This window comes from Larimichthys crocea, chromosome I, assembly GCF_000972845.2.
Source record: "Larimichthys crocea isolate SSNF chromosome I, L_crocea_2.0, whole genome shotgun sequence".
In the NCBI taxonomy this organism is placed as follows: Eukaryota; Metazoa; Chordata; class Actinopteri; family Sciaenidae; genus Larimichthys; species Larimichthys crocea.
This window is the reverse complement of record NC_040011.1, coordinates 34,484,434-34,507,607: the sequence shown is the minus strand read 5'-3', so window position 1 is coordinate 34,507,607 and position 23,174 is coordinate 34,484,434. Positions and strand designations below refer to the sequence as shown.

At 39.1% G+C, this 23,174-nt stretch overlaps 1 protein-coding gene across 1 annotated transcript in view; it reads right to left on the bottom strand.

The window, feature by feature from the left end:
- dock2 (dedicator of cytokinesis 2) overlaps window positions 1-23,174 on the bottom strand; it is a 91,955-nt gene that overhangs the window by 2,166 nt on the left and 66,615 nt on the right. Inside the window, exons 27-47 of the mRNA XM_010749110.3 lie at window positions 17,976-18,074; window positions 17,778-17,872; window positions 16,870-16,948; window positions 16,666-16,766; window positions 16,284-16,342; window positions 15,307-15,455; window positions 14,772-14,857; window positions 14,378-14,534; window positions 12,318-12,358; window positions 10,304-10,394; window positions 9,262-9,372; window positions 8,741-8,830; window positions 7,632-7,736; window positions 6,010-6,151; window positions 5,599-5,680; window positions 5,341-5,425; window positions 2,047-2,133; window positions 1,612-1,788; window positions 925-1,008; window positions 686-823; window positions 94-221 (exon numbers count right to left, since the gene is read on the bottom strand). Of these exons, the coding sequence (XP_010747412.3) occupies window positions 94-221; window positions 686-823; window positions 925-1,008; window positions 1,612-1,788; window positions 2,047-2,133; window positions 5,341-5,425; window positions 5,599-5,680; window positions 6,010-6,151; window positions 7,632-7,736; window positions 8,741-8,830; window positions 9,262-9,372; window positions 10,304-10,394; window positions 12,318-12,358; window positions 14,378-14,534; window positions 14,772-14,857; window positions 15,307-15,455; window positions 16,284-16,342; window positions 16,666-16,766; window positions 16,870-16,948; window positions 17,778-17,872; window positions 17,976-18,074 (2,186 nt within the window). The remainder of the gene's footprint in view (window positions 1-93; window positions 222-685; window positions 824-924; window positions 1,009-1,611; window positions 1,789-2,046; window positions 2,134-5,340; window positions 5,426-5,598; window positions 5,681-6,009; window positions 6,152-7,631; window positions 7,737-8,740; window positions 8,831-9,261; window positions 9,373-10,303; window positions 10,395-12,317; window positions 12,359-14,377; window positions 14,535-14,771; window positions 14,858-15,306; window positions 15,456-16,283; window positions 16,343-16,665; window positions 16,767-16,869; window positions 16,949-17,777; window positions 17,873-17,975; window positions 18,075-23,174) is intronic.

The following is a 23,174-nucleotide window of genomic DNA, read 5'->3' as shown; positions in this document are numbered from 1 at the left end:
GAGATGCCATTCTTGCATTGTATTTTGGGGTTCTTGTCACCCTCCAAGGTCACTAAGTGATTTCATCTGTCAACACACACATGTGTTTGCTACCTGTCTGCATGGATCTTGGTTGGTGTCCCACATTCAGATCCCTGCAGTGAGGAAATCGAGATGATGGACTGACGAATGGAGCGCAGCATTGAGCGTGGACGAGTAGACTTCCTCTCATCCATGTCGGGCTGGAAATAGAGAAATAAACTATGACATACCCAGATAAAAAGACAATACTGGGAGGATAGTACAATTTATAGTGACAGTGGAACAAAGCAAAAGTACATCATCAGGGAAAGCAATTGGAGTTAAAAATACCATATCATCACTCCTACACATAATTTTAATCACTCCTAAAGGCCAAAGCCAATTTACAAGTTAATGACCATATGTAGCCCCAGTCAGACAATCTGAACCGTGTTCTGGTTGGAGGGAACTTTAAAAGGTACAAATCCCATATCATCGCTCTCGTCATAGACTTTTGTGAGTACTTTGATCTTTAAAATCCGCCTGGGTCAGCTCATTTGCAGCTTAATTAGTGCAGCTTTACCACTGTACCTCAGCGTCCATGCATGTAGAGAAACACTATCTTTAAGAAGTCTCTTTACCCCTATTTTTTCTCTCTCATCCCGCCTATTTCCTCAGTTCTTACCAGCTCTCTCACGCCGTACTCCTTCTCTACTTTCTTCTTCAGCTGTTTGAAACACTCCTCCATGCGCTCGTGGAAAGGACGCAGATCATCTGTCACTCTCTTTCCATGGAGAGAGATCCCTCCGCCGAGTAATGGAATCTATAAATACAAATGTTGTAAGCAATACATCAACATAAAAGAAACACAACTTATACTGTATGTGGTGAGTATAGAATAATGTGGGTTAGCTTGTTCAGTACCTGCCATGCAATGAGGTCTTTGAGGCGTGCCAGCTTATCTCTGTCCTCTGGGTGTTGCTGATTGTACTCTTCAGTAAAGAACGCCTGATATGAAGGAAATATTAAAAGGTCATTTCATGACGTTTTGACCCACATGTGCACTTTCAAAGAACACCAATCTTATCCTGTACGGGATATTATAACACTGAATGGTTTTTGAGGGTGAATGCTGATAATATTTCAAGGTATGAATATATCAGACTTTAATAACTTCATTGCATTTAATGTAATTTGGACAGAACTTATTCAGAGCCTCAGGAAAGGGATACTGATTCTAAATGAATTCAAGTCAATTCATCGTGGGAGATGAAAATTTGCAGAAAAGCAGTCCCCTCAGCATAGATCAAATTTCAGGGGCTTAGTCATCATAGAAAAAGAACATTACTGAGATGGTGAATTCTACACACAGTCAGGGCATGGTTAGATAAAAAATTGAGGCCACAGGTTTTCTTTCACCATTTCACCATATCCATATCCAAAAAAACAATAACAAGACAAACAATAACCATAACCAAAGGTATAATTTATGGTAATCACACTGACTTAAAATCTCATTGGGAGCTTTACTCAATGGTACAATGGTCATTAATTCACCTAGAAAAGTGTATTTATCATGAGCTACAAATTGATTGACTGTTTTTTTTTTACCTTTTCATACTTGGCAAAGCCGCCCATGACAGCTGGATCCACAATGCCATTGAGCAGCATAGAGAGGGGGTTGATGGGAAGAGTCCAGTCAGCCTGGTACTGGTTAATCATGGTCAGAATCTTCTCATTGGTGGACTCCATGGTCTCTATAGCGTTCTCCAATGGGGACAAGGTGGTCTGGGAAGAAAACCCAAGTATTACAAAGAATAGACGGAAGGAGGAAATCAAAATATGATGGAAGAAGGGACCCATGAAGTGAGGGAGGAGGGTTTTTAGGCTGGCGTGTCGGAGATGTAGATTTAAAAAATGTCGTAAAAAAGAAAGAAAACAAATTGAATCGACAGTGGTGAGATGGGGAACATGCTGTACTGGAGGCAACAAATCACAGCAAATGCAGCTCAAACATGGAGGGAAAATGCATCCTCACAGACTTACATGTTTCATGTCAGTAGCCTCAAACCAGCGCAGGATCCCTGGCAGCTTATACACAGTGGTGAAGGTTGTGCGTTCAATCCACATAGACTAAAACACAAGGATGCAAAGATGAGCTTGTACCATTTGTAAACACTGATACCAGTGATACTTGTATTAAAGTCGGAATTCCTTTCAGAGACTTATTGAAGAAGTCATTTAAAGTACAGATCATAAGGAATTTTACTGAGAAGGTAACCAAACCAAGATCAATAGCAGAGAATCATATTCACACAGTGGATCAACAGGTACTGAGCAGTATTGCATCCAGACATACATCTGACAGTACAAAACAGTTTACAGTGACAAATGGTCTGTGTTGGTTTAAATTGATATTCTTCATCAATCCACACTTAAAACCTTTAAACTATAAGTGACTGTCCTTCCCTCGAACTGTGCAGGAACTGCTCACACAGAGTTTGAGCTCTCAGCAGCTTTCATTTGAGGCATGTGTTTGTCTTCCTTATACTATATTGTATCATCAATGGGATCTGTAGCCTTCACTGTGGTGTGGGTGCAATCTAATCCAAGTCCTTCTTTGGTGGTGTTGTTTCCTAGTTAGCTGTGGGTGTCCTATATTTTTCCCTGGAACTTCATTGTTCAGCTCCACAGGGGATGAGGAGGACCCATGGGTTTGAAGAAGAATCCTGCTGTTGTCTGGAGCGTGATGAATAAGGCGTCCTGTAGTGTGGTTGTTCCAAACCTTTTCCCTCATGCAACCCTTTTTCTATCATTGAGTAAAGAGACGACCCCTGACAAAGTGACATATTTTCTGGATATCTTATTTAATATTCAGTCGGTATATAGAACAGATTGGAGAATTAACCCAAATAATGAATTCAAGGCCTTGTGAGCATCTGTGTACCATTAGTGACCACAACTGCTGTGTTGGTAGTAATAGGCTTATGTGAGTGCATATTTTCAGCTACTTTGGTGGGTAGTGCTTGGAAATGGACTTCAATTTCTCTCTAATAAGTCTGAGCAGTATGGAAAACAAACAAGGACAGAGAGGAGTTTCTAGTCTTTGCAACAGGGTCTATGTGAACATCAGATGGTATTCATGCAGTTATTTGGATCACTACCATCTTAAGAAGAATGGACCAGCTCGACCAGCAGACATTTTGACATATAATAACAGGAATAGTTGTAGTCCACCTGTGTTTTTATGGCTTTGACAAGTCAAGATGTCTGCTGTGAAACCAGTTCAAAGTCCTTGTCACATGCTTGTGTGCCTCTCTTATGTAGAGTAGGAAGCCATAAAATGGAGCTGACAGCAATGCTTGTTTCTAGTCATTACATCACTCTTCTGTTTGTTGTGGCCAGTAAGGGGAAAGTGCATGTTGAGGGGTTTGATAACTCTTGGTGCTGCAAGTTCACTGTGAATAATTCATTATCTGTTGTGTACAATAACCCCTCATCACATAAAAATGTCTTCATCTGTGACAGAGATTGAGTCACAGATGGTAATGCCTTTTTAAGGAGAAAGATACTGTGAGACCATTGTTAGAGAAGCATCATGTTTTAATGAAATACCTGCACTGGTTCTAATCAGAGTACCAACACAAAATAGGCACCAAAACCATCATGCCCCTGCCTTGTCTCTTCATTTGAGGGTTAATTGTTATCTAACAGGACTGGCAGTACAGCTGGTGTGTCATCCTGGTTCGTCTCTAAAAGATGCTGTCTTGTGTACAATAGGTGCTGCAATTTAATTTACATAATGTGTGTGGAAAGGAAGGTGAACTTGTGTAACTTGACACTCTCTCTATGGCCTATAGATAAGCAGGATACAGCTGGCTCAGTTACAGGTACCCCGCAGCTCTTATTGTTTCTTTTGTTTTGTTTAAACTGAAGCTCCAGTATCTACCAGATACTGTGTATATCTTCCATTAACATCTATCATTAAATGTGCAGTTCACTTGTTTTGCCAATTTAGCTGGTGGAGCTTGGGTCACATTTCCTTCTGTTTCCCATTTGGGGTTCTGTTGTCGAGTTAGGGCTTGTTGGGCTTTCATTTGGTTGCTTAGGCAGGGTAAGTTTGCAAAGGGTTGTTGGATATGAGGAATTTCTCACCCAGTGGTTTGACTCAACACAATAAGAGCAGTTCCCAGAGTGTATGACCTCTTGCCATTTTGTCTTCTCCTTGCTTTCCTTGTGTACATAAACCAATTAATGTTTTTTAAAGATTTATTTTTGCCTTTATTGTACAATTTGACAGGAGATGTGGTAAAAGAGCAAGAGAGGTGTATGACAGACAACAAAGGTCTCCAGCTGGAACTGAGCAGGTGATATTGCAATTATGTGGCATGCATGGCATGTATTTAACTTCCAATGCACTTAGCATTTTAATCTTAGTTTCATTAGTCTTAGATTCTTACATACTCATGTTCTTTGTTGTTGTTGCAATTTCTTTGTTGTTGAGAAAACATAAAATGACACATTCCACGGCAGTAATAGAAAAACTAACTACAAACACCAACAAAAACTGTGTAATAGATGTGTAAATTATGTGTTTTGGTGCTTCCACAAGACTTTTTTTTGTTTTGTTGTTTTCTTATATTAGTTTCACACATTCAGTTTTGTGTTGGGATCTTATCTTTTTTATTTGTGCAATCAACTTTTTTAGTTAAACAAGATGTTTAAGGCTTTGCGTTCTACATTTCACTTAAATGTTTCTTTTATACTCCTGGCACCAAAACTATTGTACATGTACTCCAAGCGGTAAAGTAATCTCCGACTTTCCACTAAACCATTATCTCACTTTTGTCCACAGTTGAATTTTAATTTCTTGTATCCATTTTCTCCTCAAAAAGATAAAACTCATCTCCATTGGTGAAAGGAGAGTGAATCATGACAAGTCTTCTCTACTTCCCAGTGGTCTTGCATAGTCTTCATTATTTTTCAGACTCTGTGGGCTTTCTTTCTCTTTTTATTCTTTGTTTTTCCCCTCTTTTCTTTTTTTTTGTCTTTATTATGTTTTATCTATCTCATTGGCCAATTTCTCTACCTTTTTACTTCAGTGTATAATCTGATATCCATACATGCAATACAGTATTACCTGAATCTCTAGTGCTCATCTGAAATCTGATGTCTTATCATATAATTGAATTACAACCTGCTTTTAAATGAAACACTGTTATTTCATAGCTTAGAAACTTATCTTTTCAGACTGATAATGTACAAAGTATACAAGAGCACCTGAAATACTTTCCTGGTCCCTGTGGTCATAAATCTTTTCATTAAATAAAAATAACTCACAGCAAACTCATTGTTTGGATCCACGGGTCCTTTCCTCACAGGTCTGGAATAGTGAAAACGTTGCACGTAGTTGGACTTGTAGAAGCTGACCATTGTGTATGAAGAGGGAGACAGAGGTTACAGTCAAACACCATTTACAAAAAAGGCAAATACATTTTCTTTAAAAATTACATAATCAGAATTGCCATTCTTTTTTAATGCCTATCATTTCACATTCCCGTTTTGCTGTATTAAAATGATGAGTGCTGTTTTACTGACTTGATAATCTGGTCAGGAACAGGTTTGTTCTTCAGGCGAGGAGGAATCTCGAGGACTGGCTGCACTGTGAAACACTGGATATCTGGTTCAGATCACTTAGGAATAAAATATGACTACATGATAGAGTATCCCTACTTGTGTTAGAAGGTACAAACTAATAGTGGTGGATGTGTCTGACCTCTAGATACCGTGTTTTATTATACAGAGTTAAACTAAAAGGTACATCATAAATAAATACCAAGGCTTCTGTCTAGATGCCTTGGCAAAAGGTCTCCTGATATTTTCTTTTGGAAAACTCTGGATTTTAGTTGATCATATCATTTAATTTTTATATTTGTAAAGACTTTTTCAGCAACCCAAAAACTTGTTAATCCAGAAAGTAATGCATGTAAATGTGTACTTAAAGGATACACTGAAGTGGAGAGTTCCTGATATCGTCTCCTGGCATGGTGGTGGTGTTGAGGCGCACAGAGCTTGGGAACTGGCTCATCAGCTGGTTCTGAAAGTCCTCTCTGCGTTCGTACTCTTTGCCACGGTGGATAAACACCTTGTTCTAAAGCATAGGGAGTGAATTGGGGTTAATAGTGACATTGAAATGATTAAGCCCTTATTTATCATGGAATAAACACTGAAAAATTGTCTTTTTACTTACTTACTTGATGTAGCACATTCATACACAAAGGAGAATGGTACAATACTTTACATAAGGCATTTAAAGTTAAGTAAAACATTTGAAAAACTGAAAAAATACAACTTAACTAAATAATATATACAAACTACAAAGGGAAAAAATGATTTAAAAGATTTAAGAAGTGCAAAAGCATAAATAAACCATTAAAAAAATCTTTCAATGACCTTGAAAAAAGCAGTGGCAAACAGAAAAGTTAAGCTGCATGTTTTGTTCTGACCCTGGGGACGATGAGCAACCCTGTCTCAGAATACCTAAGAGCTCTGGATGACTCATAACAAAGCAGCATAATTTGATATCAGAGATGTATTCTGGCTCCCGTATTCAGTGCTTTGTAAGTGTATAACAGTAATCTAAAATCAATTATTTGATGCAAAGTACGAAGTTGGTGCAAGGCTCTGAGAAATCGGGTGATGTATTCCATTTTCTACGTTTTAGTGAAGAATCAGCTGCAACTGTTGTATTGATTTTTTTACAGAGACTTGTAGAGAGACTGTTACAATATTCAAGCCTACTAAAAACAAAAGCATAAACAAGTTTCTCTAAATCTTGTTGAGACGTGAGCTTGCTTTATATTTAAGGTAGCAGTAGGATGATTTTGTTAATTTTAGGGAATTACATCTGTGTCTAATACAAATGTGACAGTGACTGTATACTGGTCCATAATCATCAGGATTTATTGTTATGTAAATCTGTGTGTTGCCTGTCTGCATTATTATGGTAGGATATTTTGTTGTTTTCAAAAATGTGACTGAATGGAGCATATAGATAAAAACTGGACCAAGCACAGACCCTTGGGGAACTCCACATATCGTTGCTGTTTGTTCAGATTTGTATTGAGAAAAAATATATTGCAGATATAATTTAAACCAGTTAAGGGCTGTGCAAGATAGTTCCATCAAGTGATATCTTGTGGTCAACTATGTGAAACTATGTGAAGACATAGACTTTACCATTGTGGGCCTGTGCCTGTTTTCCATTCAGGCCCTGCCCTGCTCCCCTAAAAACGGAGTCACTGACTTTGTCATATTCCTTACCACAGCAGATTAACTCATCTAATGAATAAAGCAGCTATAAACAGTAGAATATTTTATTTTTGCAGATTGCTGAAATCTACAGATCCACAATGTTCCCATAAGGCTTTTTATGTCTTGTTCTGTTAACTATTTTGCCGGTGTGTTTAAAAACTTGTCCATGGCTGCAATTTTAAATAGCTTAGCCTCTGTGCTGATAATAGGAAAAAAAGTTTTTTGACTGTTGAACAAGGAGTCAGTGAGTGTGCATGCTTCTACTCTATGAAAAGTGAGAATATTATTTTATAATGCTGTATATTACAAACACAAACCCGGAGGAACGGAGGGTAGCCCTGTCCGTAGTAGCCCACTGCAAAGTAGTCCGGCTTTGGCCTCAAGATCTTCATAATGTTCTCATAGAACTTGGCTTGTTTTTCCTGCAGAGGGAGAGACGAAAAGATACAGAGAAGGAGAGAGGTTTCGATATGCATTGTGTGAAGCCATAGCAGTTTTATCAGCTCATGCCAATGACAAAGCTACCCTCAGCAGAATACTGGGCCTTTGAGGGTGATAGATGCAGGGGAAAATAAAGTGCATGACATCCGAGGGCAATGCCTGTCATTTATATAACCACATAAATTCAACATTAGCTGAGACAGCCCCTGCTGCAGTTATATAAAGAGAAAGATTTTTCCATTGTTGGAAAAACTGTAATTCTCTGTTGGGAGAAAAAAAGAAGAATTGAGTGATGTGGAGACAGAGAAGAGGGTGTTGGTAAAGAATAAGATAGGATTTGGGTAAGAAGGGAATCACTTCAGTTGTGGTGCCAAAGCAAGAGATGAAAGAAATACAAGAGTGACTGAGAGGACAAAGTAAGAAGGGTTAGGAGGGGTTTGAAGTTGCTGATGATTGGCAATGAGGAATCACATTTTCGGGGTCATATGGTAATTGTGGAAGCTCAAACAAAGTTCTTGAGAAAAAGATACATTTAAAAGGAAGACTTGTGTCGAGTAAGTATTCATTTTTAAAATGATTCTGAATGGTTTTGCTGAAGTGGGGTAATATTTTAAAGAGCAGATGACTAATTTAGTATGGAAACGGTTCAGTGAGAACAATATGGTCTGAAGTTAAGAAAACTGACTTAGAGCAATTTAGAACTTTCAGACTGGCTACTGGACATTTTCCCCAGATTTAGTTTAACCATATAATGGCCAAAGACCAAACCAATCTAATTCTCACATGTTTAATTTAACAAGGGTCCTATAGACAGCTACACTTGAAGTGACTTATGTCCGAATTCTCTTTCTTTCCTTCAAACACCCCTTTAAACCGAAGAACATCTATAAAAGGAATTCAAGGGAGGCAGCTGAGATAAAGAAATACAGAAAATAATGTGAGATCAAGAACATTGTACAGAAGATTTGAGTTTGTCATATATTACCAGTCTCTTGCTGAGTAATTCGTAGTCAAAGATCTCATTTTCGTACTGTTCAGCAAGTTCCTTACACAGAGTGATGGCCTCTTCCCACATCTAAACAAACAAACACACAAGGAAAAAAGTGTCCTTCATTACACCATCTGCTAATAAATCGGTAACAGCTGTCGTGGTGGGAATTCAATCTTGTGAATCTCTGTTTCCAGGTCTCTGGAGAGAGTGGAAGGAAATGTCTCTATCACTGCTTCAAAGAACACAAAACACTTAAAGAGAATACTAAACAATGTCACACAAACATACTGCTCAGAAACTGTGACTGTATGATTGCAACACTGTCTCATTCTTTAAAAGACACTGTATGATACAGATCATTTTCCAAAAGAATGACCCAGAAAGCAAAGCTTAACTGTCCTGCCAAAAAAAGACAATAGTTTCTCTAGAGTGAAAGTTATTGCCATAATTCATTTGATCTATGATGGTGTAGCTAAGTAAAGAAAAAGCATGTCGTAGCCAAAAACAATGCTGACCTTGCCCTTGTCAAAGTAGTCAATGATGGTGTCGTAGAGAGTTTCTTTGAGCTGCCGTTGGGTTTGTGAGCCATGGGACTCAAACTGGGGGCTACACGTCTCGTCTAACCACTGTAATGGAGACAGGATAGAAGACACAGAGACAAAAAGTGAAATACAGTGTGCATAATTTTTTTTATTGCTGAAACAAAAACAAAGTTGCAGTCAGACTATTTATCATGATGTCTCAACAAGAGGGGAGGAGAACTTAAAGCTTAGAGTTTCATTGTTGTTGCAATAAATCAATATTAGTCTCTAAGCAGAGTGTGCACAAAAACATGCAGCATGATGCTCATTTATTATATAAATGAGACAATGCTTAATCTTCCATTACATAAATTGCACTGAAATTCATTTACAAAGCAAACAAAAAGTACACAGTGATCACCAAAACTGACTTATACACTTGGAACTCTTCTGTCTGCTTAGGAAAGTGGGAAAGGAAAGAATTAGAGCATGCTGTGCATTACAGCCTGATCTTTGCAATAATGTGAACCGGGCGTGACAGGACTGACATCAGCAATGAATAGAGATTATAAAAAAATATTATAGAGTTCATCTGCTTTGATGTAACGCTATTAGACAGAGAGAGAGGGAGAGAGGGAGAGAGAAAGAGAGAGAGAGAGCCCCTAGTCCTCTGTCTCTCTCTGTGAGCCTCTAAGTGTCTCATAAAACAGATGAAAAGACAAAGGAGGTCAAACACACTCAGACACATGCATGGGCACGCACACACACATACACACACACTTACTGCATCAATCACCGGAGTGATGAAGCCACAGAGGCCGATGCCATGCCATAAACTCACCTCTGAAGCGTTATCATTTAGAGGCCAGAGACATAGCAACAATTCATCAGCTAATAAAAAACTCTCAGTCATGACAGACAGACAAGTAATTAGGCCGAGCAAGACACTGAGTCCAGCATTAAATTACAAAATATCTTTTTGCATAAGTGTGTGTGTGTGTTTGTGTGTGTGTGTTTGTGTGTGTGTGTGTCTTACCTTGAGCAGGCGAGAGTGGAGCAGCAGTGTGTATGCTGCCTCGGTGTAGTTTTCACCCTCCAAGTGAAGGTCCCTCAACTTGTAAAGGTACCTGAGCACACACACACACGTGTACGAACACAGACACAGTCACAGAGAGGAAGTGAAATTTAATATGTAACTTATATATCACTCCACTAGATGCCACTGTTGGGCAACTTGAAGACGTGCAAATGAATTAATCACAAGCTTGTCACTGTCTCATGGGTTAGGGTGCTTTTTTCACATACAAACACAGACACACACACACACACACACACCTGTACATATCCTGAACACAACACTGAAAGGTTATTCAAGAGCACACACACCAGTATAATTCGGCGTAGGCCTTTTTAACGGTCTGGCAGATGTTTTGTAGCCCAATAATGTTTTAGAACCCTGACGAGGAGGAAAATGGGAACATTGGGCTGCTAGTGGACCAACTTATCCTTTTATTGCCTTTTTTTTAAAGTTTGGTCCTTTTTCTCTAACTCTCTCTGTCTGGAGACATCATTTCACCACATGGCCAGAGGCAGGACTTTTTTTTTGCTAAGGCATTGATGACGAAGCAAGAAAGCAGTGGCTTCTAGATTCTTCTAAATGAACTACATTTTGCAGTATGGATGCATTTACCTCATCTCTTCTTTTACTTTTTCTCACCAACTCAGTCACACTGCCAGCAGCAATCCAGGTGATGTCTGGAAAAACACACTTCTCTTGCTTGTTTGTTTAATTCATGACTGTCATGTATTTGTCACCATGCTCTCACTCTCTCTATTCTTCTGTTACCTTCCATAACTTCCTTCATCCATCTCTCTGTGTGAAACACCACTGGTATATCAGTACTGAATAGAAGCACTGGCCATTGTGTGCTTAAAAAAAACAGAAATAAATACTGTCCATAATTGCTAAAGACTACAGCATTTTACCTTCTTTAGGTGTGACAAAGCTCTCACCTAACTGAAGAATATTCTGATGTAGTTCGCTCACATTAAAAATAAGTGCAAAAAAATGCGTGTGTGTGTTTTGTGTGCTACAATATAATACACCAAGGAAATAGAGGTGGCACTTGCAGCTGCAAACCAACAACAAAAGATTAAATCTTTAGAAAACCAAGTATATTTAGCAGTAATATCCACAAAATCGCAGTTTGACTGGTGTCTGGCTGGGTTCTTGTTAGTACAAAGCAGTAAAGCTAGTTAAGCTCTTGTACGGAAACAGCAAAAAACAATATATTATAAAGATTAGTATATTGTGCAGTAGTGGGGATGGAACAAAACCAAAAGAACTGTTGTTTTTTTAAGTAGTCATTTTTTCCACAAGCTTTTTAGCAATTACACTGCAAATTTAATGTTGTATAATTCCAACACAGGACCATAACACAGTTAGTTTGGGGTTTCATTTTCCATGCATTGCCTGTAGTAATAGAGCTAGATCTTTAAAATTCTGCTTTATTATATAATACATACAGTGTTTAGAGCTTAAACGTGTTTGTGAGTTAAACTATGTTTGTTTGCTGACATCAACTGGCGAGCCGACCAAATATTTCCACATTCTCCACAGGATAGACGGAGGCAGCTGATCATCCACAGAGTTGAGCTCACATTCACACATACAGATAACTAATTATGTCTATAAGCCATTGCCAGAAACGCACTGTGGGACCTGACATGATCTGTATTCCCTCTCTCTCTCTCTCTCTCTCTCTCTGTCTCTCTCTATCTCTCCCCTGCTTCATTTGCTCTTCCTCCAACTCTCTAGCTCTCCCCCCCTCGTGCCCATCATGTCTCTCTTTCTCACTGCTCTCCCTCCAGTCAGACCAAGAGCTGATCCCGTGGATTTTGACATTAATTCAGTGGGACTCATATAATCCCTTGTCAGATTATGAAGCCACACACAGAGACATTTACACACATTCTGACATACACATGCATGCACATTTGACACATACACCACTTAAAAGAATATTATGTTAAATTCTGCAAGTATATACCTGATATACATCCCTTCACGATTGATGTCCTTGTAAAAGTTCTGCAAAATCAAAAGGAGATGGGTTAGCGTCAGTCTACCCGTGTGTTTGTGTGTGTGTGTGAGTGTGTATGTGTGTGTGTGTGTGTGTGACAGAGAGAGATTTACAAATCATTGTGAAGCACAAACGGCAAGTTTCTAATTTTGTATTTGAGTGTTTATCTAAATGGCTGTATGTGTGCATTATGTGTGTGATACCTCCGATTGCCTGTGTGTGTGTGTGTGTGTGTGTGTGTGCATGCATGTGTGGGAGTGTGTGCGCGCGCATTTATTAGTTAAGCAGCACAAACTCCCAGTTTAATGAAGTTTAATGACATCTACAGAGAACAGAGGAGTGAAACAATGTGATGTAACCTCCCCCACCAGCATGAGCCTGCATACACAAGAATACACACAAATACACAGACAAAAAAAAAATACATACAGTAAATACAAAAACGAGCTCAATTACTGAGAGATTTACTTTGGAGCCAAAGCATACTTTATCTACTTACTTTACTTTTTCAAAGGTCAGATACATCATTGTTTGCATCAACACATTTTAACTTGAGTAAGCCAATTTCCTGCTGCAGGCTGGCCCATCTATATGAAGGTCAGATGATTTTACATGCAGCAGATGCTTTTGAAAAGTCTTTGAAACATACTGTATATTGAGACGATCTACAATATAATTTTCCATTTCCATTTTCTATGTCTTTCTCAATGTAGGGGCAGATGTTTGTTTTTTTTAAAACATACACATATGACATCTTAGATGGAGAAAGTCATATCTGCAATACCAATATACATTTGTGAACAGTTAAAGGTGTCCCTGGAAAGACACAGTCATACTGGCAAACCTTGAGCCCAGAATAAGCAGAGGTTTAGCCTAGCAGTGTGTGCATGAGTAAGCATAGCAAATACCAATGTGATTTTGCGTACTTCCTAAGTGAAGTTGGCCTTGCAGGAGGAAGCATGGTCGAAGAGGAGAGTATTTTTATCTGGCCAAACAAATGAAAGAGAATAGCTAATGGGCAGCTGCCCCAGACTACAAGTTAAACACCTTTGCCATGTGTCAGCAGCCTCCCCTCCTCTGGGAGAAAATACATTTTTTTCAGACACAAACAGACTTGCATCTATTTATCATGCACGTACGAAATGTCAGAAATTTCTCCAAAAATAAAAATTCTAGGAATGAATTCAAATAAAAACAATACATACAAGAAGGAAAGTACAGCGAGAAATTCGTATGGTGGATAGATGGGATCTGTTACAAAACCTGAGAATACCTTGGGGAAGAATCTGATTAAGAGATCACATAAGAGAAAGAATGTGGAACAGACAGGAGCTGATGCAACCCTCTGCAAACAGTCAGAGACCAGACACAGAGATGAATCTTTTCCTTTAGATCAATCACCACCAAATTAAATGCTGTAAAGTAATACATAGACCTTGGCATGAAAGACAAGATATAAAATCTGTGTTTCGTAATGAACTCTTCACTCAGTGTGGCTCTTTGGGTATAGATCAGATTATTGACTGAGGTCTGCAGGGCACACACTCATTTAGTAGTCTCTTCTTACATTTGTCTTTCAATTAATAATGAGTTTATTGATGTGTGCATGTGTGTGTGTGTGTGTGTGTGTGTTTTGTTGATCTGTGTGCATCTGAGATCAGCACCTCATTGCTGTGGGGTTCAATACTACAGCTACAAAGTACAGTACATGAATCACAAGGTTAGTGTCAATAAATGCAAATCCATGGTGACACATGCCAGATTCACAACATATGGGTGCCACAGAGCATCAAAGAAACATGAAGAAAACAAAAAGTGATGGATGAAAACATTTGTATGGAGGCTCACTGCAATATGGTGAAATTTTACCCAGTTTCCTACTTAGGTTAGTTCCATGCTGTAAGAAAACCCTCTAGAAAACCTTTGTTGTGGTGAAGACATTTCTAAAGCTGATCAAGCCCACAGAACTCTGAAGGACAAGGTTTGGACAACTCACCCAGCTAAGCTTCAAAGACAGCTGGACTTACCAGCAAATTGACGGTGCAGCTCATGCGGTTGTTGCGGCTGTCATCGCTCATCACGGTACGGTAGTCAAGGAGACGAATGAGGAGTCCCTTCACCAGGGCAACGAAGTGCTGCACCTGTGGCCTCAGCATGAGTTTCTCTGCAGCACAGTCCAGGAGGCTGGGAGACCAGAATCGACAAGTTAATTATCAGAGGGTTTCATGTTTAGTGCTTAAGAGCAGAATATTTTTAACTAAAATCTAGTCAAGATATTTTCATTTTAATAATTTCTGTCCCATTATATATCACATTCTTACATTACTATCACTTTATTACTTTATGCAATTCTACTTCTTTATGTTTTTGTCAGACATTACAGTCTGCAGTACTACAGTATATTTTAACACTTGGGCCTACATGGTCTCAAGTAGTTGCATGTATCGCTCATCTCCTCCTCCACCCTCCACCTCATGGTCCAACTTCAGAATGATCTCATTCTCAAACTGCAGAGGAATAGAGAGAGAGAGAGAGAGAGAGAGAGAGAGAGAGAGAGACAGAGAGAGAGACAGAGAGAGAGAGAGAGCAAAGAAGGAGAACAATGGGAGATGAGAAAGCAAATAAGAGGAGGAATAGAAAAAGAAATCAATTATGCAAGCATAATTAAGGTGTCTCTTTCCTTTTATGTGAGCGTCACAGGAAACCGACGGAGGAGCACAATGTGTGTGTGTGTGTGTGTGTGTGTGTGTGCGTGTTAGTGTTTCTGTACAAGTGTGGATTTTGTGTGTGCAAAATCTTCAGATGTTTTGAATATTCCTGCACACATGCACATGCTGCAAATGTTCACACATTTGTGTATTACATACACAAATATTCACTGTATGTATTCAGTGTGTGAAGATTAGTTATAGAGAAAAATGTGTGAACATTTCTGCATGTACGCGTGTGTTTTTACCTTGTGGAAGTTTCCAGAGGTTGCATGTTCACAAGTGATCATGTCGAAAAAGATGGGAATGGTAGCCCTTCTCAGCTCCTCCTCTGGGATCAAAGTCATCTCCAGGATAGGACCCACCATGCCAGGGATGAAACAGATCTTGTGACTGCCTAAAAGATACAAAGTACAAATAAAAAAGTACAGGTCAATTCATACCCGATCCATCATGCCATATTTATTACCCGTTCTCTGTCCACTAAAATATCCCAATTCAAGTTTCAAGTGTTTTCCTTCAGCAATGACTTTAAACCAGGCCAGGTTCTACAGTACAAGGGAGCAAAAGCTTTACATTGGACCTTCAGCTTAATGTTTTGTAACATCAGCTGAAATGATTTCAGTTTGAGAGAGGTTAATTGAAATAAATTATTATATTTTAAGCATTAATTCTTCCTTGAAGCACATCGGCAGCATGTATTTAGTTTGAAACACAGGCACCTGATAATCTGACCTACTGTATCAGTTGCCTCTGTATTTAGCTGTGATTTCTCTGGAGAACGAAGCTTGAGGAGTGCTGTACTGAGTCATAAAGCAAATCGTTACTGAAAAGGAGAGACACTATTGTTTAAAACTTTGCAGCTGAGTTCTACCATAATCTGTTCATTGGGGACCACACTCAGGATCTGGTGACACGCTAATTTGTCTGCCAACTGTCCAACTCTAACTGTCAGCCAACACTGTAGCTACTAGTTCACCCCACTAATTTCAGATTTTGACTTATAAAGTAATGGATATTGATGTCTGTCTACGTGAAATGGTGCTGACATTGTCGACTCTTATTTCAATGCTGTTGCAAAAACAGCCTCCACTGACACTTGGTTGTGTCATGAAACGAAAGTGAAGAGACACCTGCACCTACACACACAGGTATTTCCTGATATCAGGGGAATCACATGTTCGTATACCCAGAAGCAGCTCTTATATAAACTCGATTTTCTTACCTAGTTTGTACCAGATATCACGTATAGCAAAGCCAATGAGTCTCCTCATATCTCCATACCTGAAAATAAGAGAGAGAAAAAAATTAGATGCAGAGAGAGGCAGAGACAAAAAGAAAAATCAGCCCCGAACGATGGTTTGATCAATACTGTAATTTTCACTTTCAGAAACTGAACAGGCGAGTGGGAAAGATAACGATGCACTAATGTGCACCAACATGAACTAAACTGAATGTCTATCTACAGGCACCACACAGTTTTAATAGGCAGTGGGAGTGTAAACGGTAAATGCAGACTCCAAATAGATCACAAATCACTGAGTGTTTCATTAAAGCGGTAGAGAGTAGGTGTAGTAAATAAGGAAATTATAGGGTCCTCCTCTCACTTGGCCAAAATCTTGTTCCTCTTGGTTGGCGAGAAATGCTCAAGCTGCAGAGACTCCTGGGTAATAAATGCCACCGCCAAGTGGAAGTAGTTATTCCACAGCTATACAGGGAGGAAAAGTGAGAAACAGAAGGAGGGGCATGTTAAATATAGTAAAAGCAGAATACACAAGATAAAACCTGCAACCACACACAATCACGCTTACCTGCACTTCAAAGTCATCGTTATTGAGGAACTTTTGGTTCATAGTGTCTGCATAGGTGTTGATCGCTCTCAGGAACACTCTAATGGACAGAATCACAGACATTTATTTTACATACATCAAAAAGTACAGTGAAATGGAAATATGTGCTACAAGAAATAACTAAATATGAAAGAATAGAATAGAATTATTAATAAATCAAGAACAACCTTACTTACTTGAAAAAAGTCATGTCTAAAAAAAGTCATGTCTAAGAATACGATAAGAATCTGTCAGTGTTTACAAATGCTACAATTTGTTTGTGGCTCATAGCTTTGTGCTGCTCTTTGAGACAAGCCCATAAATTTGCTTCAGATTCAAAACTTGTGTCAAAATGATAGATCATGGTAGCAACTTCACACAGTGTGCAGGTGTATCAGTGAATTGTGACTTTGTGCATTTCTAAAGTAAAGAAGCAAATCTGCTCCCAGTCTTTCTGCTCCAACACTATCTATCTATCATCGTTATTCAGAGTCGAATAACTCTCTCTCCTCTTTCTTTCATTTTCTTTTTCTCTCTCTACCTGCACATCTCTCTGCTAAGCCCGGTTTGCAAACCAGTTATCAACCTGTCTTCTCCTTTACCTCAATCTCACTTTTACCTATTTGCCTTTTCTTTTGCTCTGACACAGCTGTACCCTCCCCTGTAGCTTTAAAAAAAAAAACCCATGCCTTTCCCCCCCATCGGCTCTCATACACAAACACATTTGTCACATGAGCCTTTTTCATCACCACAGCCCTGATATCACCTTTACTATCTCACTATGAAAATTCACATACACCAAGCCTAATACCAGTTGTTCCCCTTTTTCTTACAGTAGCAAACTTGGGAGTGTGTACAGTATGTATATGTGTGTGGTTGTGGTATGTTACCTGTTCTGTACCATGATCATGGCCATCCAGTCAGAGGGATACACATGTTTCCCAATCAGATCCTTGAAAAGCAGGAAGGACTCCATCAGGAAGTCCTGGAGTGAAATAGACATAAGAAGGAGAATGATATTTAACAATATCTTAATTCAATACAGTTTAAGACAGTTCGGAGATATCTGCAGAAGTGTCTGTACTTACCACAAGATCATATGTTCCACTGAAGGTTTCTATGTATGTAGCATAGTGACGATCATCCATCTGACTGAGGATAGCTGTCATGCAGGCTACCACCCTGGACTTTGAAGGTAAAATGTATATGTTGGAGAAAAAAGGAGAGAGGGGAAAAAGAAATGCACCATTACTTTTTGGGCACTGTGCAGCTGCTTTTAAACTGAGTGCTATACATCTTAAGCTAAAGACATTCAAATGGTCATTTGTTGCTGCTCTATGCCTAAGCTTGTGTCAATTTCAAAGAAAACCTCATCTAACATTTTCTAATTTGAGCCACAAATTTATGCTAAAGTCCAAACATCATCACACACTCCCTACATGACCTGGAACAAAAGGGCAGTGCTCCGAGCAAGGAAAATTGCAGTGATGCTGGATGCATCAACAAGTCCCTACCCCAATGTTATTCACAAATTAGCATAATTATTATAAACAAACATAACCATTGGCAGGAAGACTGGCAGCTTCTGCAGTTTCTAAATTGCATTCCGTAGTTGGCACTGAGGCCTTCTGCCAGGTAAGATAAAAAAATAAAAAATAAAATAAATAAATCAGTATTTCTACATAACACAAATAAAAAAGCTTTCAGTGTCCCTTGTGACAGCAAATGGTGAAAGATGTGAAGAGCTTAAGGAAAAATCGCCCCCAACATGTCTTTTATATTTTGTAAATAAAAAAAAGGCAGCCTCAAAAAGAGAAGGCAGAACAATACCAGAGAGAATCATTTTGAAAAACACTAGGGTCTCATTTGTAGAATACAATGGTCAATTTCAAAGGGGAAGACAGTTCATACAGTGTAATGTTATAAAAACATGATATCAAAAGATCATATCTTATAAAATGAAAAAAATGTAGGTAGGTGCTATAAAAACTCTTTTACTTTAGTGCTAAATTTAAATAATGCAGATTATGTTTTAGTGTTGGAGTTTTTAATGAGGTATTAACTACTTAGTATGTGCACTTAATTTTGAATATGGCCCATGGTAAGTACACAAAAACACTTAGAGAGAGAGTAGCAATAGGGAGAATTAGAGATAGAAGATGAAAGTGAAGCAGAGTCAAGAGACGGAAGAGGAGGGAGAAGGAGCAAGCATTGCTTTTACTATGAAAGTAAGACAGACATGAAAGATGAGGATAGGCAAAAAAAAAAAAATAAAGTTTTAAGTGTATGTGAAAACTACTTATGCCAAGAGAATCTCCTTGAGCTGGATTGAAGCACAAAATTCATGGAAAATTTAGCATGAACCTTTTCACAACCAGAGGCTGAGAGAAGGGAGACACTGAGAGGGGCAGTGGGCAACAAAAGAGAAAAAAAAACTGAGAAGAGAAAGAAGGGAGAAAAACTTAACTGTACTGACCAGAAGAAAAATATATTACATACACATAATACTATCCCTTAGAGTGCTGAAATATTGATTGAGTCAAGCCAAAGTCATCTACCGTCAGCCCCTATAACCTCCCCCTTCTCCATGTACTCCACCACCTGATTGTCTGACGTTACTTTCGCAATCATTTCTCTCTCTGCCGTTGGTATTTTTTGTCCAGTCAATAAAGTGAGGCTCTATTGAGAACGTAAATTGAAACATGGTAAAGCTTAAACTGACAGTATATGGAAAAAAGAGAGAAAAAAACATGTTACTTTTGTTATTATTATTATTTTTTTCAATTATTTTCCATCTAGGTAGGTACAACTGTCACATCAATAAAGGCCACCAGAGTGAGACTGAAACTACAAAAAAGTAGATTGATGACGTAAAAGGGGGTCATGGCAGCTCCTGACTGCAGGAGTCTGACTCGTAAAGAGCACAGTGTAAATATGTACCATGGAGCATGATGCCTTGTCTTACGCTCTACTTAAAGCCAATGTCTTTTTTTTTTTTTTTTGTACCTCCACATTAATGTTTATTCGCTGTGGCAGGTGGACCACAGCACATCTGCCAGGGTTTGGTAAAAATGTTCTCCAGAGTTGGTGGCAGAAGAAGGAAACACAAGACACAGATGAAGAGTGATGGATGGCTAATTGAAGATGAAAGATGAATGCCGTCTAATGTGGTGACAGCCTTTATCTGAGGAGAATGGGCAGGGTGTGTGTGTGTGTGTGTTTGTGCTTGCCTGCATATTAATAAGAAACATACTTTTTGAGTCACATATTGAAAACAAAAACATATTCTCACCCTGTACAGTTTTAGAGCAAAAATATGGGCACCCACATATACTGATGAAGGAAGCATTTTATTACATAGATGTGTAGCTTGGGATATGTATGTTATTGGATGCGTGTGTTTGAGCTCAGTGTATAACCACCCACCTTTTCTTTGCAGTGACACCAGAGACCCTGTCAGCACACTCCCTTCTTTAATCTCTCTTCCCTTCTCCCCCCTATGTTCCACCCTTAAAAGTGCTAGGAGATCAATTCAGTGCAACACTAAAGCAGTAAACAAGTACTGCAAGTAACAGTCACTAAAATGAGGGAGCAAATGTTCAGATTGTCTAAAATTAACTCCTGTTGTTGAAGTTAAAACTCAACCTGAAAAAATCAGTTTTCCCGAAATGATAGCAGCAATTCAATGATGTATTTAATCTACTGGACAGAAAACCACACACACCTCATGGGGATATAAACTAAAAAGTCAGGAGCAAGTAATAAAATGAACTCTGAATCTTTCTACCTCTTCTTCTCCCTCTTCATCCATCTCTTTATTCCTCCTTTCCCTCTTTAGTGTGTAATGGTTGATCAGTAATAGGATTAAGAACACACACACTCAGTCACTCACCAAATGCTCTTCAGTTCACTACTTTCTGTTCGGTTTAATGTTCACTGTGTGCTTGTGTTTGTGTTGAAGTGCAGGTCACGTGTCGTATTGCCCTACTTCAGTGTAATTGGTCTGAGGACTCACACTCTCAATCTCCCTTAACACCATTGAAAACACACAGTTTGCTCAAAGGTCCAAATAGCCGACCATCAGCTGTCTGTATCCTCACACATTGATGTGTTTCATCAACACATTGCATGGCATACAAAGACATGTGGGAAAACATATGAGCTTTGTGTATATTAGTAAAACAGAGGCAGAGAGAGAGAGAGAGAGGGAGAGAGAGAGGGAGAGAGAGAGGGAGAGGGGCTTGTTGAGGCAAAGGCCTTACGCAACAGTAAAGAGATTACTGACAAAACAGGACACAGATGCTGGAGAGGTCTGGGATTTCTCTCCCTTGCTTCTCCTCCTCCCTCCTTCACTCTCACTCCATTTATCTATCCAGTCGATCACTCTTGCCACACTTGTTAATAATGTATTAACAGCTGCAATTTCAGCGTTGCATCAAAATGACAGTTATCTGGAAATGCACCTGCACCACTTGAAATAAATCTAGACGAAGCCTTGCTAGAAATCATTCCAAGCTGTTTATTACACTCCAAAGTGTTGAATTAAGCAAACATCATAATGATCACTTTGCTATTTCTTCAAACGTCAGAAGAGGGGTTGAGAGTTGGAGTTTGCCTTGTGGGTTGGGCTAGAGAAAGGGTCACAGGGTTATTAAAATCAAAAGCATCTCGAGCTGCAGTTTGAATATAGATATATCTCACTGCATATCATCAAACTAAATGCTTTCATTGATCACGGGTGGAAAATGTGCCCTCTGACACATGACATTTGCCCATGTGACTATAAAGGTTTCAAATTACGTGTTTGAAATACTTTAACGCTTTGCTGAATGCTGAATGTGAAACTTCTGCACAGCAAGTTATTTTAAATCTCTTGCATGGACTTCTCATTGTCATATCCCTTTGCCAGTTTCTGACATACCTCACCGTGTTATTGCATTTAAACACGCCATTACTGCAGTGCCACTGCTGCTGAGGCTTGTTTACTTCTGTCCTAACCGTGGGTTGGTTGATAGGTATGCAGGGAGTGTACTTAGTGACTGTAGTACACTGGTTCCAGCAAAATAACCTTCACACAACAGTCACCACACAGCCAAGAACATATTGCTACAGTAGAATCATTGAAATATTTATCTATGACATGCTACAACATCCTGCAACAATATCGCAAATAGAGAAGAGTCATAAAATCAGCTAACACAGCAATATCTGTTATATCACCATACAGTGCTGGTCAGTCTGCAGCAGAGAAATTGTCCAATGTGTACTGAACAGAGCAAGAGCACATTCTTTCAAAACTGACAGGTTCACTTTGTGTCGGCAAGTTTGAATTCTCTGTTTAAAGTTCATGAGATGCCCAGTGGGATAAACAGTGATACACAATTATTGCAATTAAGTATAATTAACATATTCATATTAATTCTTTGTCTTATTAAGACAGGGCATTAAAGCATTAACTTTGACAGCACCAATTTAAGTACTTAAACTGTTAGGGTTTAATCTGTCAGAGGAACACAAAGAAATGTTTCTGGTATGTTAGTCACAACCGTCACTCAGTAGTGTGAACACTGTGGAACAAGCATATCCACGACATTTAGCCTAATCTGAGGACAAGCAAACAGACAGACAGGAAGTGATTCAAGCAGCAAACAGAACCAAACGCATGAATAGATGAGTTTAAAGCTCAACATTCATCCATTTAAATAACCCTCTCAAGTCTGTTGACACCTTTCACAGCACTTTATTCATCCATATTCAGACTGTATTTCTCACCCCCCCTTCTCTTTACTGCGCTGTCCTTTTCCCCAGGTGGGAAGTCATTAAGCTGCTCTCAACTATGATTTTTCATCATTTTTCAAAACAGAACATCGAGAAAACATGGTCTCACTGGAAGCCTGCAGCACTGCACACTGTACATCCACACACACATGGTCATCTGTGACCCCGCCCTCTGCTACACACAAACACGCACATTTTTCTGACACCTGGGGGCTGAGGTGTAGAGGGGGATGAAAGAGAGAGATCGATTGTGCGGAGGTGTAATTCGAGTTGTGTGTGCATGTCAGTTGATGTGGCTGTGTTTGTGTCTGAGGCACAGTGCGGCAGCATGGGTGTCTATGATGTACGCTTGTTCACTGTTCAGAAAACAGATCAATGCGTCCTCAGACTCCCATTTCCCAGTCAAGTCCAAAGAGACACAATCAGCTGATACAAATGAGGTAAAGAAAGCAGAGGAGGGAGAGAGGTCAAAGGGAAAGGCAAAATGAGGAGAGGAGAGAAGAGAAGAG